Raw genomic sequence first — 22,935 nt, 5'->3', positions numbered from 1 at the left:
TCATCCACCACATTTGTTTTCCGTGGTCTTCCGGGTCTTTTGGTGTTGCTGAGCTCTCCGGTGCGTTCTTTCTTTTTAAGAATGTTCCAAACAGTTGATTTGGCCACACCTAATGTTTTTGCTATCTCTCTGATGGGTTTGTTTTGATTTTTCAGCCTAATGATGGCTTGCTTCACTGATAGTGACAGCTCTTTGGATCTCATATTGAGAGTCGACAGCAACTGATTCCAAATGCAAATGTCACACCTAGAATCAACTCCAGACCTTTTACCTGCTTAATTGATAATGAAATAACGAGGGAATAGCCCACACCTGTCCATGATATAGCTTTTGAGTTGATAGTCCCATTACTTTTGGCCCCTTAAAAAGTGGGAGGCACATACAGAAACCGTTGTAATTCCTACACCGTTCACCTGATTTGGATGTAATTACCCTCAAATTAAATCTGAAAGTCTGCAGTTAAAACACATCTTGTTTGTTTAATTTCAAAGCCATTGTGGTGGTGAATAGAGGCCAAAATATGAAAATTCTGTCAATGTCGGAATATTTATGCACCTGACTGTATATCCCTGGTACTGCTCTGACACAAGACCTGGACCATAATCCGGAAGAGGAACTCAGGTTAGAGAGACCTTCAGGCATACACAGTACTGAACACCTCGATAATAAAAGACTGTGACCCGATCATGCCCTCCAGACCTGGAACACAAATTCTTTAACCCATTGGTCGACAGCAACTTGAATTGTGGGTTAGAATTTGTAAGGAAATATTTAATTGATCAGACAATAAAGCAGTAATACACAGCAGTAAACGTCATGGGGTTTATGCAGAGTGGACGTAAATCAGTCGTCTGTTGCTCCTGAACTGTGTTCTCATGCAGTGCACAGGCCCCTTATGTGTATTCTTGGTTTGCTAATTTACATCATCATCACCCTCACCCCACCGCACCCCTGATATGCAACATGGTTTTATCAAGATTCATAATTGCACCTCCCAATGTCATTTATTCTCTACTAAGGGCCTCATTTATCAAGGAGTGTCACATATACAATTACTCAGTGCAGTCTCCTGGCGCATATTAGTCACATCGCATTGTGACTAAGATGCATTTTAGACCGAAAAAGATGCAAAAAAGACGATTGGAAAAAAAGAAGATTGGCATAAGCAGAGTTAGACAGTACCTGGCGGTTCACTCACACCCATACTTGCCTACACTCCCGGAAGCCTTCCGAAAATCAGGTGCCGCTCCCGGCCCCCTGGAAAGGCAGGCAAGCCTCCCGGCTGCTGCCGATCCCTCGCCCCCCCACCTCACAGTTTTAAGAGAAACCCCCGCAGCAGGGGAGGCCGATGACGCGATTCACACTGGATTGCGTCATTTTGGCCCCACCCCCTGCTTCACAATCTCGGCATTGTGTAGCGGGGGGCGGGACCAATATGATGTGTTTGTGTGGCCACACCCCCCACTCCACCCACAAACCTGCCCGGCCACACCCTCTGCAATGCCGATCTGGCTGCTTCCTCCCGGAAGGGGCAGCCAGAATATCGGCAAGCCTGCTCACGCCAGGCGTCTCGCGCCTTCAGGCTAGTGGCATGAAGACACAACTGTGCAGTATCACAAACCACATTTACTTAATATCAAATACACTACACACTTTGATCACAATTACATAACCATTTTAATCCCAAACTTTTCTGCAGTATGGAAACTTTTAAATGAGGCTGACAGTTATACTAAAGGGCAACTCACACATCTTTTGGCGAGATGCCAACATTCCAGCGCTTCTCGGCCAAGTGCGACTATTACTTTTTGTCCTTTACAGTAACTAGGAAACAACATGTTCCCTATTGTTGGAGCCCTGGGAGTGGAACAACAACTCTTTTCTACAATCTCTCACAGTCTTTATCTATCTTTGAGCTGTCACAAGTCAGTGTTTAAAGCAGACAGGCAGTGGACGGACGATTGTAAAACAGTCGTTCAAATCGAAAAACTTTTGAGCCACAGCGATATCTGTATAATTGCCAAAAGAAAAAAAATTACTTTACTAATTTAAATAAGTTCAAATTTTATATCATGTGCGTTATATGTTATATATAATGCGTCGGAAATTGGAGACTGACCACGCGTGATTAAAATGGCTGCCACGGCACTAAAGGGATTAACCGTCATGCCGCGGCACCATTTTTAAAAGGACCATTAGGTGCAGTGCGCCACATACTGCGAATGTATATGTAATGTGTTTAAACATGTTATATTCAATGTGCTGGGCGCAGTTGTGGAAATTTACTTTTAAATGTATAGCCTATGCACTTATAAGGAATGTATAAGTTATTCTGTTTTGGAAGGCTGTAACATTTAGAAGCAAATGGCTTTTGATACATTCTCACCTCCTAGTGATATGTTAATTATCCTGATATAGTGGCCAAACCCTTCGTTTACAGCACTTTCATTGAAATGCGGGCTAGGAAGGCTCCGGTGTGTCTCTGTTTAAAATAGCCAGCAAGTTTGGGGAAAACCATTTGATTGGTTTTGGAACTGGAGGTGTTAAGACAGGGAAAGCCAAACTGGTTTTATGCATTGTTCCTCGTATTTGAAAGAATGAAAGCAATTTATCAGTTCCTGTGAAATGCTATATTTACCGTTTGAGAGACAGCCTATGCTGAGTTTGTGTGTTTTAGGAAAGCCAAATATTTTTGGGTGGTAACAAGGAAAGGTGTGTTTATCTTGTGAGATTGCATGATTGGCTAAGAGGAACCAAGGGCAGACTTACCCCCTGTGGTAATGTGTACTGGAGGGGCATAAAAAGAGGGCATGTGAGCCATGTATGTGTATAACCCTGCATATCCTTTGTGAAGAACTGCTGTTTGATTCTTGTATGCTGATGTACCCCTTCAATCTGAAGGACAAGTCTTTTTCAAGACTTTGAGCAATAAACAACTTTGCCTGAGTACAATTGCATCTCAGTCCTGCGGCCAACAGAATTGTGCCAAACGCTATTCCGTTCTTCGGCTGTTCTGGGTGGAGCTCCGCATCTCCAAGTTCAAGCCCTCTGCTAGCTTGGTCCATTGCGAGGGATCAGGAGGAATCAGCTAACACCAATCAGGGGGTGTGGCCACAGCTAGTCAATACATACGAAGCAGAAGCGGTTCTGAGTGGCGATAGAAGGAGCTAGGTGGTGGCAGCATCGTTACATGCCCACGGCACAGTGGGCGGAGTCAGTGACAGGTGGTCACTGATGGTAGCCAGGAATCCCTGATACCCCAAGACCCAGAGGGGATCAAAACCCCATCCTGTGATCGGGAGTCGGGCTGAGGACATCCGGTCACACACACCAACTGCCAGTGAGTCCCGGCCAGGTATATTTGGCAGCGATGTTTGTGGTGGCAGTTGGTGTGGCTTCCTCTTTGAATTTGGGACTGCGCAGCAGCCCCACCTCTGGAACCGCCACTGATTTTAACCTTAAAGTGGCCTCTACGCCAGTTCCTTCATCCCCATCAGTAGAACCCCTACATTGAACTGAACCGTTTTATAATCATAAACCCCATCACAATCATAGCGAAGCCTCTCATCCTCAATGAGATACTACTTTATACTCATATAATTTCCTCTTTGTCAGTCATTTCCTTTAATCACAACCATTCCTCCAATCCCCCTATTCACAGTACAATACATCCAGGGGCGTATCTATAATGGGTGCAGGGTGTGTGGGGAACACGGACCCTTGGGTCCAGGGGGGCCCCGCATCGCACACCCCGCACCCATAATATTACTTGCCTCTCCGGAGTCCCACATCGGCGCGGGGGTCTGGTGCTGTAAAATGACTGGAAAATGCCCGCCACGGCCATTTTCCCGGTGACCGGTCCATTCATTATAGACTCTGGGCACACTCTAGTGCCCAGAGTCTACCACTCCGGCGCTGCCAGCCGCCGGGCGGAGAGGAGGGGGCCCGTGTTGGAGACTGCACACGGGCCCCCTCCTCTCTAGAAACGCCCCTGAATACATCCATGGGATATTTACTGGCACATAATCCATTCCTCTCTGTGTAATGACACATTACTGCATTACAGTGTATGCTGCTTCTGCTAAAAAGAGGCAGCACATATCTCAGAGTTAGGAAGAGAGAGGTCCAGCTGCTGCGCCCTGTGAGAGGAAGAGGTCAACAGGGAAGAGATAGGAGTAGGGGGCTGTGCACTGAAACAATAGCCTTAATAGGCAGCACAGTTCTATCCTAATACAATGTGAAAGAACGGCACCACAATTTTGGAATATGCCCCTCTCCCACCCATCTTGCCCCAGGCTGTGACTATCCAATATGATGCTGCTAACCCACAGTTTCCATGTACTGTAACAAAATCAGGAGAGCGGTTTCATCTATAACTTGCACTTTAGTAAATGTGTAACTCTGGTATCTCATTGAATAGTGCTGAAGCCACTATATCTGCAAAACACTCATCTTCTTTTAAACTTCTCAAGATCATAAAAATGCTGTAATTATTTTTATTGAATTTTACTTATGCAATGGTGCTGGAAATCCGACATTATTAATGGTAAATACAGCAGCCTTCGAGAGAGTTCGAGAGTTCGAGAGTTCGAGAGAGAGAGACCTTTTACACAAACAGCACAACAGAGTGCAATGTTCATTGTAAAGCTAAAGCCTGCCTGCGCAGTGACATACAATGGACTGGGGAAACATACCACTGCCGCTGGGGAGGATCTTGATGTAGATAACACACATGAGCAATACAATGAGCAAAGGTAACAAGACCTATCACGTGTGTAATGTTCTCTATTTAATTCTAATTTCCTCCAGGCCAGAGCAGGTAAGACCAATGATTCCCCTCAGGCCCATTAGACTGCCCCTCATATCAGTCATACTGTCCCATCATCAGTTGTAAGATGGCGGGGCTGGCGGAAACATGGTCAAACATTGAGGTGCGTAGTGTGATAGATGTCTTTGTCTAAAGAGCACATCAGCAGCTCAAATTCATCGCCAACTTGTCGAGGTGATAACATCATGTCACGGAAACAGGCAGTGGCGGAACTAGAGTGTGGTGGGCCCAGGTGCAAGAATATGCTTTGGGTACCCTACCCCTGGCACCTCGTACCCCAACATTTTTTCACCACCCCTCACTACCCCTCCAGTCATTAAATCCAGTCTGTCCAGCCTTAGTGTGTCAGCCTCATTCTCTCCCCCAGCCCCAGCGTGTCAGCCTCATTCTCCCCCCCAGCCCATCAAACTCATTCTCCCCCCAGCGTGTCAGCCTCATTCTCCCCCCCAGCCCCAGCATGTCAGCCTCATTCTCCCCCCCAGCCCCAGCGTGTCAGCCTCATTCTCCCCCCCAGCCCCAGCGTGTCGGCCTCATTCTCCCCCCCAGCACCAGCATGTCAGCCTCATTCTCCCCCCCAGCCCCAGCGTATCAGCCTCATTCACCCCCCAGCCCCAGCATGTCAGCCTCATTCTGCCCCCCAGCCCCAGCATGTCAGCCTCATTCTGCCCCCCAGCCCCAGCGTGTCAGCCTCATTTTCCACCCCAGCCCCAGCGTGTCAGCCTCGTTCTCCCCCCCAGCCCATCAAACTCATTCTCCCCCCCAGCCCCAGCGTGTCAGCCTCATTCTCCCCCCCAGCCCCAGCATGTCAGACTCATTCTCCCCCCAGCCCCAGCGTGTCAGACTCATTCTCCCCCCAGCTCTAGCATGTCAGCCTCATTCTGCCCCCCAGCCCCAGCATGTCAGCCTCTTTCCCCCCCAGCCCCAGCATGTCAGTCTCATTCTCCCCCCCAGCCCCAGCATGTCAGCCTCTTTCCCCCCCAGCCCCAGCGTGTCAGCCTCTTTCCCCCCCAGCCCCAGTTTGTGTCTCAGCCTTCCCCCCATACCATCGCAGCCGCCGCCAGTTATTTACCATGTTTCCTTGGCTGCTTCTTCCTCGCTGCTCCTCTACATCTGCGGCTCCTCTCAATACTCTCCCTCCAGCAGCCCGGCCTCTTGTTATGACACGGCGCGTGTCATAACAAGGGGCCGGGCCGCCGCGGGTGTCTGTCATGTTGGAGCCGGAGCACCTGAAGTGGACCCGCTCCTGCTCCAACCATTTACTTAATGGGGACTGGGTCGGCAGGCAGCGGCGCTGTTGGATGCAGGCGGCCATGGGCCCCTGCACCACAGCGGGCCCCGGAGCAAGGCCCCGGCTACACCGCAGCTAGTTCTGCCCCTGGAAACAGGTATGGGTTCGGTGCACTGCATTTAATAACCGCACGTGAGTTTTTATGGTGCTAGCATTGGGAAGGTACTGGACCATCCTCCCTACAGCCCTGACCTGGCACCGAGTGATTTCCATCTCTTTGGACCATTGAAGAAGCACCTGGGTGGAAGGCGATTCGCAACCGACTGTAAAGTTAGGTCCTGGCTTCAGGCACCTAACACTGATTTCTTCTATGCTGGGATAAATGCCTTGGTGTACCCAGGGAACAAATGCTTAGACAAGTATGTGGAAAAATATTCTGCACCAAGCCCATACTATTGATTATACCTATATCTATGTTACGGTCTCCTAGTAATAACTGTGTAAACTCCCTAGAACCCAAATGTGACGAGGTCTTCCGCCAATAACAGCCACCTGTTGTTCCCTTAGAACTGGCTACGTTCACTGGTACTTAGGCGGCCGCCTGGACTTAAAACTCGGGGTAGTAGGGGTTTACACAGATTTCCTAGGAACACCAGAGTTTTACGTGACACAGTAGAGCTGAAGACGTTACCAGGGTGTGACTGGATTGGTCGTGAAGCAGATAGTACTACTGAAGGAAGAGATGAGGCTTGAAGAGCCAGTGGAATTGATACAACTTAATTTGACTGGTTGGATGAATGCGGCTTGTACAGCCGAGGGTTTCAATGCAGCTAATATAGCTGAAGAAATTGATGCAGTCTGTATAGCTGATGGTATAAATGCTACAGATAAACTGGTGGAATTGATGTGGCTTGTACTGCCAGTAGGATTAGTGCAGCTAGTTGCCGGGGGAATTGATGTGGCCTGTACAGCCTGTGGAATTGATGCAGCAAGTTAGCTGGTGGTATTGATGTGGTTTGTACAGCCTGTAGAATTGATGCAGCAAGTTAGCTGGTAGTAATGATATGGTTTGAAGTGCGGCATGATTCACCGAGGTGTGGCTAACTTCGCTGAGGTGCGACCAATGCCGCCGGAGATGTTGGTGTGGCCTAGGAGAGACTGAGGCGCAGCCTGGTTAGCTGAGGTGCGGCTAATACAGCCGGAGGACTTGATGTGGCCTTGGTACACAGTTTTGAGATCAGGATAGTCAGGATACTGAAACAGAGCAAATGCAGCAGGAACTGGAAGGGCACGTACATAGACGCTATAGCCGGCATGGAGTGAAGGCCTGGCTGTAATTTATCAGATGCAGGGTCCAATCAGAGCAAAAACCCTGCAGAGAGCTGCCCTAATGAGACACTATTGCACACCTGAACTCTGCACACAGACAGATAATTAACTAGTGTGCAGGTGAGACCTGCACAGAGACAAACAGGCCAGAACACAGGTATGAACTGCACACAGATAAGACAGGGTGCAGTGTCCCAGTCACAACTATGGCTGGGAGTTGCCACCAAGATGATCCGTTCCGTGAATCATAATTATGACAAGGCGCGCCGGCGACTTCTAACAATGTTGAATAAATTTACACTAACAGCGAATAGATCAACGAGAATTTATTGACGTCGGTACTTTGTAGGTCCACCATGTGCAGTGATTACTGCAGACCACCTTCTTGGCAAACTGTCCACAAGTTCCTGGACAACAGCAGGTGGTATGTTTTCCCATTCCGCCTTAAGTACAGTGACCAACTGTGACACTGAGGAAGGTCGAGTTGGCCTAGAACGAACCTGTTGCTCCAATTCGTCGCATAGGTTCTCAGTGAGGGTAAGATCTGTATACCAGTCCAGCGTCGCCCTGGAAATATGACAGGTGGCATTGGCGTCCTGATAAAAACATTGTTTCCATAGAACTGCAAGTGCATGGGCCTCCCTACCAACTGTTCTTGTCAAAACCACCACATTAATGGCCATTTGGAACTCGTGTGCAATGGTATGCATTGGACCATTTCACTTGAGCGGGGGTGTCCAATCACTTATGTCTACATGGTATATATATATATCGACATACATCTGCATGGAGATCCCTGTTAGACCCCTGTCTTAGGCTATGCACATATTCACAAGACACTGTCCAGTACTTAATTTGGTATTGATTGTAGCACTAAACACATCCAATCAATGGTTTTCATAAAGAATCACCACCTATGAGACATATAATATGAGCACAAATGAATATGCTTGTCTCTGATAGATTTTCAGAATGAAATCCATTTTAAATTATTCATGTGCAATAATGTGTGTCAATGTTTAAAGAAAATCTATGTGTTTAGGTGAGTGCATAAAAACAGTGTGCAGCCTGAGGTATGTGTTACTGTGTATAGGCTAGTATAGGTCTGTCACCGTCTGATCTCTACACAGTATTTGTAATGCTCATAATTGTAATTAATTCTGAACAAATGGAACATATAACAAAGAGTATATTGTATTAGGTGGTATAGAAAGTGATGTATCCAACCATCTATAGAGTGGAGAAGTGGACAAGTGCAGAACTTATAGCAGCCAATCAGCTTCTACCATCATATCATTTGATAGAATGTACTTGATAAATACTACCTTGAAGCTGATTGGTTGCTATGGCACTCTTTAGAAGGTTTGTTTAATTTGTCTCATAGGGGCTTATTCATCATCACTTAATTTTCACAAAAGCAGGTGACAATGCACATTTTTGTCTGCAATTGTAAAAATTAAGTTATCGGGCCATTCACCAAGAAGGTAAAGCAAGAGATATCACAGATATCTCCTTCTTACTTTCCTTTTGCGGAATGGCCCGCTGTCCCCATACACTAGTATCACAGATATCTCCTGCTTACCTTCCTCTTGCGGAATGGCCCGCTGTCCCCATACACTAGTATCACAGATATCTCCTACTTACCTTCCTCTTGCGGAATGGCCCACAGTCCCCATACACTAGTATCACAGATATCTCCTGCTTACCTTCCTCTGGCGGAATGGCCCGCTGTCCCCATACACTAGTATCACAGATATCTCCCACTTACCTTCCTCTGGCGGAATGGCCTGCTGTCCCCATACACTAGTATCACAGATATCTCCTACTTACCTTTCTCTCACGGAATGGCCCGCTGTCCTCATACACTAGTATCACAGATATCTCCTGCTTACCTTCCTCTTGTGGAATGGCCGCTGTCCCCATATACTAGTATCACAGATATCTCCTTCTTACCTTCCTCTTGCAGAATGGTCCGCTGTCCCCATACACTAGTAACACAGATATCTCCTACTTACCTTTCTCTCACGGAATGGCCGCTCTCCCCATATACTAGTATCACAGATATCTCCTTCTTACCTTCCTCTTGCAGAATGGTCCGCTGTCCCCATACGCTAGTAACACAGATATCTCCTTCTTACCTTCCTCTTGCAGAATGGTCCGCTGTCCCCATACACTAGTATCACAGATATCTCCTGCTTACCTTCCTCTGGCGGAATGGCCCGCTGTCCTCATACACTAGTATCACAGATATCTCCTGCTTACCTTCCTCTTGTGGAATGGCCGCTGTCCCCATACACTAGTATCACAGATATCTCCTGCTTACCTTCCTCTTGTGGAATGGCCGCTGTCCCCATACACTAGTATCACAGATATCTCCTGCTTACCTTCCTCTTGCGGAATGGCCCGCTGTCCCCATACAGTAGTACTAGTGTATGGGGACAGCAAATGATGACTTGCTTCGGTAGTTGCGGCGAATTAGAACGTTAATTATCGGGGTCCGTTCGGACCTGGACAATTAACATCATGAATAGGCCCCCTAGTCTCATTCAAAAAGGTACATTTGCATAACACGGTTACTTATCTAAAAGCCCATATATTGAAGAAAGTAATATATCCAAAATAACTGAAGTGTTAAATCATTCCAGGCTGTGTAAAAAAAAAGATGATTAAAGAGGCAGATTTCTATCTTAGTGTGCCAGGTAAGAAGGTTAAGCGCTAATATACTGATTAACACTTCTGGTAACCTTTATTTCCCTAGTAGCGGGGAACAGGGACTGTGCAGTGCAGATTTACTATAGCTTGTAGGACTTACCTAACACAGCAAATATAACTGACATGTTGTGCTTTGCCATTTGAACTATTTGTTCTACACAATATATCAGCCTCCTTAACCAAATTTCTAATGCTTTTGCTATGATTATTTCACTACTTGTTGTGGCATTGAAACACTCCATCATACTTTACTGTCTAGCAAAACTTTAATGGACAATCAGGGTAAGCATTTTACCTTTCTTATTTCAGTTTTGGGACATACTGTACTGGCCTACTTTTGAAAAAGCATTTCAGGGAGATTGCATGGTATGGAAGATGGTATGTACTGCTCCCCACAAAGAGGCATGACTACATAAATTGTTCTGTAAGTGAGTGGGATGCAGTCAAAAAGCCGGCGGTCAAAATGCCAACCACCGGCTTCTCGACTGTCAAATCCCGGCAGGGGACTAATGACAAGCGGCGAAATCTCGACGCCTGTCATTATACCTACGCCGGGAGCCCGACGCCTGACATACCAAATGAAGGTAAGCCGGGCGCCGGGTGAGGACAGCCGTGGGGCGGAGGGTAAGGTCAGGAGCTCCTGGGGGGGACATAGGGTTAGGCACCCCCCCCAGGAGGGTTAGGGGTAGGCTAGGGGAAGGAAGGGTTAGGGTTAGCCCCCCCCCGAGGGTTAGGTTCAGGCTGCGTGGAGAGGGAGATAGGTTTAGGCACTTATGGGGGGGGTTGGGTTAGGCACTAGGGGGGAAGGTTAGGGTTAGGCACCCCTAAGGGATGGTTAGGGGGGGAGAGGGTTAGGGATAGTTAGAAACGTACATTAGTCGGGCTCCTGCTGTTCTGCTTTCCGCCGTCGGTATAACATCCCCCGGACTAACATCCGGCGGTATTTCATACTGATCCCAAGTGAGCACCAAAGCAGTATAAATACAGCCAATCTTGAATCCATCAGTGTACTGTAGAGCACCGGCCATTTTCTTGTAGCACACGTCCTCCTTATTTGTCTCCCCACTATTTAGTCCATAGTGGGGGAAGAGTGATCATCACTGTGTTTTGTTCACCCAGCCTGGCCTCAGGGAGATTGCTAGACTATTCAGGGATTTAGAGAGATTACCACTATTTCAGGGAGACTCCCTAAGATTCAGGGAGAGTTGGCAAGTACTGTATGGTTTTGGGATTTACTGTAGTTCAAAATAGCAAAGTGTTAGTACATCTGGACGGTGTAATGGTTAGCACTGAGGTCATGGGTTTGATTCCCACTATGGCCCTAACTGTGTGGAGTTTGTATATTCTCCCTGTGCTTGGGTGGGTTTCCTGGTAGGTTAATTGGCTCCCAACAATAAATTAACCCTAGTGTGTAAGTATGTGCATGTACATGTGGTAGGGAATATAGATTGTAAGCTCCACTGGGGCAGGGACTGATGTGAATGGACAAATATTCTCTGTAAAACGCTGCGGAATATGTGTGCGCTATATAAATAGCTAGTAATAAATAATAAATCTACTGCCCAGTTAACAGCATAAGCAGAACTTTTTTATCCATTCGAGCAGTTGGGATAAACACAGACATTTAGAGAATAATACTGCCATCCTTAGATATTTATTTGCTTTCCACATAGTATTGGCACACTGCGCCAATATGGCATTTTTCCCGAATAAACAAAAACTACAGCATGCAATAGTTAAACCTATGGTAGTAAATAACTCTTATTACAGTACTCCAACAGCTGCTAACACAGCATTTTAAAATAAAGTTAATTACATATATTCAATAGCCCTGTGATGGTGGCATAGTGGACAAACCACATAAACACTACAGTTTAACCTGGAAAAAAATTCTCTATGTACAGAATACAGCATGCAGCTGTCCAATCAGTGATGTATGGTAAAGAACAGACAATGCTAGTACATAAATATGCCCTATGTGTGAATGTTGCTGAGTAGCTTGTACATAGAAGCAATGGCCGATGCTTGGAGTTAGCATCAACACCGGGGGCCGGTCTTCAACTCATCAGTTAAGTTGTTTAAAAGCTGGATACTGGAGCTGGAGTGGAGGTGAAATCAGAATGGAGCGGAGCTCCGGAGCCGGAGTGGAGCTCCGGAGCCGGAGAGGAGCTTTTGTAGCGGCACTTCTCTCTGCTGGCTTACACTTTTAAAATGGAAATTAAATTACACTTTTATATCCAATTAACACTAGATGACTCTGTCAAATATACTACCACATTTAATTAAAATGGACACTATAATTCAAAAAAATTGAGTGTCTTGACAGCTATTAGTAAATGCATAAGTCTCATTTTCAATAGAAAATGGAATGAAATACAAACACCTCCACATCTATGGCTATTCAATTTAAAACTTAAATTGGAATCTTCTTCCTAGTAGTAAAGTAGCTCCAATGGAAAAGTGAACTATGCAATAGGTGCAATGACTCCATAAGATAGCCGTCACGCCAATGAACTAGGGGGCTGATTCACAGATTTACGTTGAATCAATATTCATGCAAATCTCCGCTATTTTTAGATCTGCGCTTGCACAGGAGTCGCACTGCGCAGGCAGGTGCAGATCAGGTCTTATATATATAACGCTCTGGTGTAGAGTAATGCAACCTACCAATATGCAAAAGTCTACATACATATTTTTTCATTTTCATTTTTGATGCACATGTAGTATGGAGATACGTATCTTGCAGACAAAACAAATGATGTACATCAACCTTTAAATAAGCAAACAATTTAGAAAGAATAAAATATGTAAGTGATAAAGCCCAAGCCATCTTGGAAATGTGTTCCAGATCACCATGTTGAAGGGAGAAAATAAACATACTCTCTGTGAAATTGTGCAAAGTTATCATGGGGATGTAGTTATGCGGCCGCCGGTCACAATCCCGACAGCAGAATGTCGGCTAGGGATTTATGATAGGTGTCGAAATACCGACGCCTATCATAATCCCGAAGCCGGAATCCAGGACGACTCGTGCCCAAACGAGGTAAGTCCAGAGCGCCCGGGGGGGGGGGGGGGTTAGTGATAGGTTTGGGGGGGGGGTGGTTAGGGTTAGGCACCACCAGGGAGAGGTTAGGGTTAGGCGCCCTCCCACGAGGGTTAGGTTTAGGGAGCAGTAAGGGGGGTTAGGGTAGGCACCCCCGGGGAGGTTATGGTTAGGCACTAGGGGGGGAGGTTAGGGTTAAGCACCACCAAAGGGGGGTTAAGGGTTAAGGTTAAGGGTGGGGACAGGGGAGGTTAGCATACTTACCTGCCTCTGTCAGGATTTTCATCCTGTCGGGCAGCCACTTTCGGGATTTCAATCTCATTCTGTTATCACCGAAATTGTACATGTTCCTAAAGCAAAGTATATAACGTGGGACGTTCCAGCAAAAGAGTGAAATTCTAGACGGCTACACTGAGAGCCCAAAAGGTTACAAAATTCTGCAGCAGGATATCAAAAAGTTAACAGAAAGCAGAAAACCTCTGTCACTCAAATTTCACAAGAGATTCAGCCTGAGAAACAATCTTATTCCGAAACATGGACAAACAAGCAAAGGAGACCTTGAAATCGAATTAGGAGATCCAGCTATCATAGAAGATAGTAGTACCAGCTCCACATACGCTTAGAAGATCAATAAGACAGAGCAAAACATTTTTCTCACAGTAGTACAAACACCAGAATTATGGTAGAAAATGCAAAGTCTGTCTGCAATGATGAAATGATCGAATCTCCCAACCAGCTCCAGACCCGATAACTAACAACCAAGATGGGGCTCACATGACATTTATAGTAGTTGTGGATTGCGGAGCTAAGAACAATAATTATTGATATGCTTATTGTGGCAATTACAGTACTGGTATTCTGTTAAGCTACAGATGTGTCCTCATACATCTAGCCACGCAGTGAAACTTGCCGGGCATGAGTGAGCCGCCAGGTCCCGTGCAACTCTACTAGCCTCGAGCATCTTTTTTTTTTGCCGAAGATACGTCTAAGTCGCAAAGTGATGTGACTAGGACCCACCAGCAGACTGTGCTGATTAATTGGATATGCGACTTGTATATCTGTGTGCACCTGAGCCTGTATACGAAGCACAACGGAACTTGTAATACAAAAAGCTGCAGCCTCTACATTGGAGCACTTCGTATGCAGATTCAGAGACTCAGTCGCACACAGATATAGTGCTGCATATGAAATGAATCAGCACAGTCTCCAGGTGCATCCTAGTCACATCGCATTGAGACTTAGACGCATTTTTGGCAAAAAAGTTGCTTGGTGCTAGCAGAGTCTCGTGGGACCTGGCGCGCCAACAGGGTTTTTTTTAGTGCGACTGCAGCAAAGATGTCTAAAGACACATCTGCATTATTAAAGCTTCAAAAAAGCATACAGAAGGCAGGAAACTAAAAAGTTATAGTTAGTGAGATGTGTGTTGTTCATAGTTGCTGATTTTTCGGCTGGACACTTCGGGAGGGGGCAGACAGGTGCGAGGGGTATTCCACAGCCAGTGTATCATCATGGCTCTGCCTGTACTGCTCCCACTTTAGTGGTCAGGTGGGACAGCAGTGACCCTTGTTCGGGAATCTTATCTACTCTTCCTGGGATCCAGGAGAAGCCACCCAAGATTTGGGAGTTCTGGGAGTGTGTAATTGCAATGTTGTTGCTAATCAGATTTGCTCTATAATGAAAGATATTTTCTTTAACTTTTGATAATGTTCTAAATGATCCAGAGATTCCATTATGCAGTGCACAGAAACTTGTCTTTTCTGCTTTATATAAATATCAGTCCTGTACAGGCCCCATTGCTCCCTATGGGGGCAGTAGTAATGTTGCAGGAGAAAAGATATGGCTCAGAAATCTATCATTTTGTTGTACGTTTCTCTTTAATGAATTTGGAGAGAGGATGCTGTAGTTTAGACTTTCTCCAGCTAAATTGCTGGAGAAAAGCATTTTCTTAGTTTACTAAATAGACCCCATAATTTGTAATATGCATAAATGTAAATGATGATTCTCCAGATATAAAGTATATTGTACATATATACAGTAGAAGTGATAGTAAAAAATGAATATCGTTTAAAAAAATATAATGCATACTGTACAGGTGTAGGGGATATTGCATCAGACAGGGAAGATTTTTAGGGAGAGAGGTATGATTAACAACATGGCCTCAGCTTACCAAGGGGTCTATGTACTAAGCCTTGGAGAGAGATAAAGTGTATGGAGATAAAGTACCAACCAAACAGCTCTTAACCGTCATTTTTCAAACAGCCTGTAAAGTGACAGTTAGGAGCTGATTGGCTGGTAAGACTTAGGCCCTCATTCAGAGCCGTACGCTCTGAGCAGAGCGCACGCTCTGAATGAGGGCCGGGCTCCATTTTCATGGAGCGTCCTCCTGGACGCTCGTATAGCTGTGGGTCACCACCCACAGGCTATACGAGCGTGCTTTGTGATGGCCGCGATGGTCGAGACCATCGCGACCATCGAAATTGCGAGCCGGAGCCTGCGGTTGAGGTTTTCAACCGCAAGCTCCGGAGTGATTTTGGCTCTATCAGAGCCAAAATCACTCCCACTGACATCACTAGTGATGTCAGTGGGCCGGCTTCTGACGGGAGGCATTCCCGTGGGAACGCCCCCGTCAGGGAGGCACGCCCCCGGCACGCCCACCAAAGGGGGCGTGCTGTCAATCAACATTGACAGCACGCCCCCTTTGATCGGACACAACGAGCGAAGGACTTTCCTTCGCTCGTCGCGTCTGGCGCATGCGCACGACGGAGCTCCCTCCGTCATGCGCATGCTCAGTGCATAACACCGACCCACTTGCGAGCGGACAGCCGCTCGCGAGTGGGTCTGAATCAGGCCCTTAGTACATTGGTCCCAAATAGTGCTGAAGAATATTGCAAGCCAAGAAATGTCTGACAGACTGGCATTTAATTCCAGAAATTTGCCCTTAGCACTAGACATAACAGTGATGCAGATGTCATAGAGCAGATATAATGTAACACCCTCGGCACATATCAAGTGCTATATACTGTATGTAGTTATCATAGTGCTTACCATATTAGAACACGATTTGTTTTTTAAATGCATACAACTTACATCATCATTTCTGGCAGCAAGGTTGGTGTAGTGGTTACGATTACTGTCTCACAGCCCTGAGGCCATGAGTTCAATTCCTGGCCAAGGCACCATCTGTATGGGGTTTGTATGTTTTCTGCATGTGGGTTTCCTCCCACACCCTAAAAACACATCAGTGGATAAACTGGCATCTTACAATTACATTTACCCTGGTGTGTGTCCATGTGATGGGGAATACAGAGAGTAAGCTCTACTGGGACAGGGACTGATGTGAATCATGGAAATGTGCAATGTAAGGTGCTATGTAATATGTATGCGCTATATAAGTGACTGTTAATAATGACAATATTTTATTTTATCATTTAAATGTACTGGTTTAACTATACTTTTCACCTATGATCAGGCTCGCCGACAGGGGGGGTACAAGGGGGACACTTGTACCCCGCCTCAACATTCATGAAGCTCAAGAGTTAAAGCCCCATTTTATTCATCGTTCCCGGTCAGTGCGCTCCTGGTAACGTGATGTAAACATGTAAGAAGTGGTGCGCATCAGCGAATGGGACTCTACTGAAAAATGTTCACATGACCTAACCACGTTATGTATTGTAGCTTACTGTGCATTCTGGGATCTTTCCATTACAACCATTGTTAAATGCATGTTACCATGGTAACATGGGAGGAGGTTTTGTACCGGGCTCTCCTAGTAATTCAACATTGAAATGGGGATGGTGGAACATTCAATATTGCGGCAATAAGCAACAATACAGAATGTTAGTTATTGCAAAGTTATGGCTGGAAATTATAACTACACCCCTAAAGGTGACTATGCATACTATGAAATCACAGCCAATACTTGGTGAATGTCACAATATCTCTGGGTGTTTTGTCACCTTAAAATGATAACAATGCCAAATAGTGATCCATAATCAGCAGGACTAGCATCGGCCATGGATGAAAATGGGCTTGCAAGATGGCAGCTTTTGGCCTGTGCGTGGCCGTGTCTGGACCTTACAGTGATCTAGCCACTGTATCCCACAGAACCATGTGTGTGGCCAAACTGAGAGATGATCCTGGCTCATGACTCATGGGTCTATCAGCAAGATCAGCCCTTGTGTTGCCACCTAAACAGAATAAATCCATATCTGTGGATCAGTATACTGTACCTATTTTACTGCAGAGAGACCCTAGACCAGGCTTGAGCAATAAGCGGCGCTCCAGCTGCTGATGAACTACATATCCGAGCATGCCCTGCGACCGTTTTAGCATGGCCAAATAGCAAAACTGTGGCAGGGTTGTGTAGTTCTACAACAGTCTGGGGGCGCCTATTGCCCACCCCTACCCAAGACGGTGCTATGGATTGAGGAAACATGTGACAGTTATATGCTACATGGATCCTGTTTCAAACACTTCTACTTCCATTTTCATGAATATATAAAGAAATACTAACTCATAGTAACCTTCTGATAGTAAACCCCACAACCACCAAAAAGCAGAACAGAGAATGTCTGATGTCCAACCTCTATCCTGTTTAATAGATACTCACTGACCAGACACTTTGTAATGGTCATTTATATACAGCAGGAAGATGTGGAATTTCAGGGTCTGAGACATTTTTGTGTCATAGGGGGAGATATATCAAACATTCTGAAGAGTGGGTAAGTGGACCAATGGAGAGGTTACCCACAGCAAACAATTACCTATCATCAGGGACGTATTTATAATGGGTGCAGGGTGTGCGGTGCACACGGGCTTCTGGGTCCTGGGGGGCCCACAACGCCCACGCTGCACCCATATTTGGTTCTACTTACCTTTCCGCCGTCGTCAGAGTGTGGCGGCCATTTTCCCTGTGACTCGAGCATGCCCAGAAAAAGAGATCTCCAGGAAAAAGGCATGGGCGCCATTTTCCCAGAGACCGGCGCATGTGCAGTAGATTCTGGCATTAAGCCAGAATCTACCACGCTCTGTGCACTGCCAGAGAGGAGGGGGGCCCAAACGGAGGGTGCGCACGGTCCCCCTCCCTGCCTATCATCTTATAGAATGTGCTTGATAAGTGCCATCTAGAAGCTGATTGATGGCTTTGGACCACTGCTCCACTCTTCAAAAGTTTACATACAGTATTGTACATTTCACCCTCAGTTGCTGAATGGCTGGCAGTGAAGCTGTCCAGTAATCTACTAACAACAATGGGCCATTCCAAAGCCATGAGATTGATCTCATTCACGGGAAAGGAGGTTAACAATAAAAGCATTAATATGAGTAGCGTTCTATAAACTAAAATCACTTTTTTGATAAATCTATAGAGATAATACCTACAAAACAGTTAATAATCCAACACAAAATCAATATAAAAAGCCCACTATGTTCCATAAATTTCTACTTACAGACAATGAAAACATGTAACACTCCACAGAGATGTGCGTATGCATAAATAAAATTGAACAACCTTTATATGATAGCATGTCTTTAAACCCCAATGCCATGCATAATAAAGCAGACATTGAAGGGTAGTGTGATTTACTGTTTGTTACTGAACATTTGATTTGCTCTAAGGCCAGTTCATTACCTTCTAGACATATTAAAATATACTGCACATTGTTGTGAGGCCTGAGATAATCTACTCCTACAGATCTCAAGATAACTGCTAGGCCAGTCTTTGAGAGAGGTGCTCAATAAAAAGGCAGATACCATGGTCTACTCTTGAGCTGGGAGGGCTTTGACTATTTAAGGATGAAGAAATTGAAGATATATAGCTTAAATAACATATAGTACAGTCTCTAGCATCCAACTAAAAGGAATATACTGTGCTTCATATTGTACTCCTCTAGGGATACAAACGCCTCTATCTCGGAGGATTTACCAAAAAATATCCTTAATACATAACAAACTTCCAAGTGATAAGTAAATACCTAAAATACAGTAATTACAAATAATAATAATATTCATTTTCTGACACACACGACACTGCTTGTGCCTAGAACAGCTCAGTAAATGGTGGCGGTTCCAGTTGGTATCCCTTGTGGAACGAAGTACAGCAGATTCTAACTCGCTTTGGCACTTATGTATGGATGTACGGAGACACATTCGCGGGATATATGCATTATGTGATGATAACAGACATTTATAACCCAGAATATAAGAGCGGGGGCAGCCTTAAGTGACATCAGCAGATCAAGCTTCAGCGTCAACCTACTTATAAAGATAAACTTCTGCATCACTGGTTTCCTAATTTCCAGGCCAATGAGTAACCACTGTACCAAGTGCTTCTCAATAGACAAAACATATATTTGCCACAATAAGGAGACCAATGCAGAATTTCTCCCAAGACCCTTCATTATGCTTAAAATAATAATCCTTTGCAAATGTGAACATTAAAATGTAACAGATTGTTGTATTCATGTATATTTCAAATTGTATATATCTTTTCTTTTTTTTTTTTTAATACAAGCATGACACTGAGGCATTGTCGCATACACAGACACTGAAAACTGCATCTGTATTATGTTAATCCTTTCAGTCTGTATCTGCTGCATACACTTCAAACTGTTCTATGGAATTAGCGGCCATCCAAATATATACACAGTATACAAGGACACAGCTTAAAAAGCAATAACCGACAACAACAAAGTATTTTTGGTAAAATGGGACACAGTGTTGTCACACACAAATTCATGCAATAAAAACACGGTTGTCTGCTTAGTATCAGGTTTACAGTCATGCAAATGTCACTTTACATTTTTGTAATTAGATGTCACCTAACAGGCACATTAAAAAAAAAAAAAAAAAACTCATTATAGATAAGCGCAGAATTGTTATTTAACCCAGAAGTCTCTCCATAGCCTGCAAATATTTCATAGACACTTAGGGGAAAATGTCACATTTGCCATCTACCTCTTCTACAGTAGGGGTGGAATTGAATATCAATTATATATATATATATACCACCATTCCCGCTATGCCACCCCACCCCCAACGGCCTGCCTCTGACTGCATTACATTACCAAGGAAGTGTCATAATTGATTAGTCAGCAGAGTGAAAGCAAGCGGATTCTGTAAGGTCAGAAGCTAACAAGTATTTATCCCTATAGCTTTTATTCTCAGGGCATACAAAGAATGAATAATCTGTTCTTTCCACAAGACAATATTAGAACTAGTAGCTTAGGTCTTGCACCATTAATTCTCAACTTCTCCACATCAATGGAAGGGCATACTTACAGGCATTTGTTACAGCAAAACTGTTAGCCGTTTCTATGTTGTCGACGTGCGGAATCAAATTAAAAAGTGCTTCAGATTCATTGGGGCTGGTGTTATGGAGAAAAATTGCTAATCGAAAAGCAGTATATTCCTGATCTGTGTTTCGAATGAAAAGTCCACCTATGAAAAATAAAAACACACACACACAAACAAAATAAGACAGAAATGTTTTAATGTTTTTCAACAGAGACAGATAAACAGCTCATTGTATATAGGTGCAATCCAGTTTGACAGCATTCTGCTCCATTAATTAAAGCCACTGATAGCTGACATGTGCTTTGAGTCGCAGTCTGATCACATATCACATTGCAACAGCTCGCAGCTTACATCCAGGTCTGATGCTTGCACCATATACAGCAATATCATTTCATTTGTTCACCTTACACCGGTATATGTTACTGACTACATGCCATGAATTAGGAAGCCTGTTAGTTACTGCATGGTGGCATTGGATTGTATTCGCCTCATCCATGCTCACTGGTGACATTTGAAAGAATCTACGCTTGATCCTGTTAAATTCGGAGATCCAGACCGATATAGATCGATTAACGATGTGCCAAATATTCACCTTGCTAATCTAGATAATCAATGCATCATTGAGGGAGATAAATTAACTACTCTGACCAGTGTGAATGAACAGAAGCAGCCCCTTATTGTACATGGAGCACAAAGTGAGTCTGCTTCCAGAATCTCATTAACACCCCCTCTCCTCCTTTTTTTTTTTTTTTTTTTAAAAACTACAGTGCGATAAATTATGCAGTCCTGAGCTGCAACATAAATTATTGGATGCACCCCCCCTCCCCACTAGTCCATGAATAAAATAAAGAAGTAGCTTCCCCAAAAAATAAATGGTGAAGTGAGAGATTCAGTGCAGGCTGCACAACTTTCCAACTCCAGTAGCTATACTGTGGAGGGATTGCACAGGAACAGGACAGCACAACTACTGCAGCATCCTCAGTGCATATATATAAACCATCCCTATAATGCAGCGGCGGGCAGGCCCTGGGTGGCAGGTGGGGAGGGGGGTGACCCTAGGGGCATTTGTCAGTTGATGCACAGTAGATCACCAATGACCTGCTGGGATGGCTGCTGCAGAAACTCTCTGACATCTCAGCTGTCAATCACAGGGGGCCTGAACTACGGTACTGCACAGGAGTCACTGCTGTCAGACTGGCTATCAAAGAGGTTCTGCAGCAGCTCTTCTGTGCTGTATTACTGGAAAGGCATAATGCTTAGTTTGGGGTCTATGATTAAGTTATTTCCGATGAGGCACCTGCCCTAGCTACAGACCTGTAAGTTTAAACATTGGCATTTTTGTGCAAAGTGCCCCCCACCCCAGTCAGATGCAGATGCAGCCTCTCACCTATTTGCACGCTGCTAGGAAAAGCCCCCATCGCAATGCTCCACAGTCCAGAGAATAAGACCACAATCTGCTGGCCAATAATCCGCATCTTCTCTCTTTCTCTCTCTCTCTCTCGCTCTCTTGCTCTCTAGATGCTGCTGGAAAGCATCGAGGCTGAAGCCACAACCAAGGAAAGGAAGCCAGGCGCTGCCAGTCTAGCAATCCATCCTGGGCATTAGGTTTCCCGCAGTCTCCATAGCCCCGGGAGAGCTGGTGTCCGGCTGGAGAGGTTTGCACATGCAAAGATGGTGGAGTTGGCGGTGGAGGGAGGTCTAGTGGCTGCACTGAGAGATGAGACATGCGCTATCCCACTCTCCCCCCATCTCACACAATGCAACCCTCTCTCTCCCTGCAGCGTCCCTGCCTGTCTCACTGCAATTGCATGAATGGGATGCTGGCAGTATAGGAGATGACTGTTGTGTCCCCCCCTCCCCTGGAGCAGGCAGACAGGTATGCTTTCTCTATAGCAGCAGTAGAGAGAGCCACTGCAGCAAAAGCCTCTCCCTGCTCCACCACCAGCTCTACAAGGGGGGTGAGCCAGTCGGGTTGGGGGGAGAGTAAGGGGTTAGCCAAGGTCAAGGGCTCTGTCCTCCCACACTAGGCACCCAAGTCTGCTGTCTCCATAACCGAGTGGAGGGGGAAACCTGGATGGGTGCTCTCAGCAAACAGCAAATACACCATCACTGTGTCTAGGCAGGCACTCATTCAGAAGCTCACATTTTGTGAATAGGAGTGAAGAGGGCATGCACAGGCTACGGGGACACGTCCAGGATGAGTCTGGCAGATCGGTGATTTTTATTTCTTTATTATGGATTTTAACCCCTCCGTTGCCAAAAAGCAGTATAGAAAAAGGCCCGTGGGTGCTTTTGTCAAGTAGTAAAAAGAATAGCTGTGGTGTCATTATGTCCAATGCAAAGGACGCTATGTCATCTCATGAAAGAAACACTGTTTGCTGTTTGCATTCATGTAAAGTGGGATGCCATTTTCAGCTACATGTTAATGGAGGAAAAGTCATGTGCTAACATAACAGACACATACTGTACAGGCTGTTTTGGGAGTCAAGAAGTTTGGAATCG

The 22,935-nt window shown here is 45.3% G+C and overlaps 1 protein-coding gene across 10 annotated transcripts in view; it reads right to left on the bottom strand.

Annotated features, from left to right (window-relative positions):
* Positions 1 to 22,279, bottom strand: part of GRIA4 (glutamate ionotropic receptor AMPA type subunit 4) — a 426,050-nt gene extending 403,771 nt beyond the window's left edge. For 9 of the 10 annotated variants that reach the window (XM_088456664.1, XM_088456670.1, XM_088456669.1 and 6 more), the window contains exons 1-2: positions 21,821 to 22,026; positions 20,419 to 20,577 (exon numbers count right to left, since the gene is read on the bottom strand). In XM_088456664.1, the coding sequence (XP_088312790.1) occupies positions 20,419 to 20,577; positions 21,821 to 21,908 (247 nt within the window). In that variant the 5' untranslated portion in view covers positions 21,909 to 22,026. Of the gene's footprint in view, positions 1 to 20,418; positions 20,578 to 21,820 lie in introns of all 10 variants that reach the window. The other variant, XM_088456663.1, reaches the window with a different exon arrangement.
* Positions 22,280 to 22,935: the final 656 nt, after the last annotated feature.

This window comes from Taudactylus pleione, unplaced genomic scaffold, assembly GCF_031769625.1.
Source record: "Taudactylus pleione unplaced genomic scaffold, aTauple2 ptg000711l, whole genome shotgun sequence".
Lineage (NCBI taxonomy): Eukaryota > Metazoa > Chordata > Amphibia > Anura > Myobatrachidae > Taudactylus > Taudactylus pleione.
This window is presented reverse-complemented; position numbering and strand designations above follow the sequence as displayed.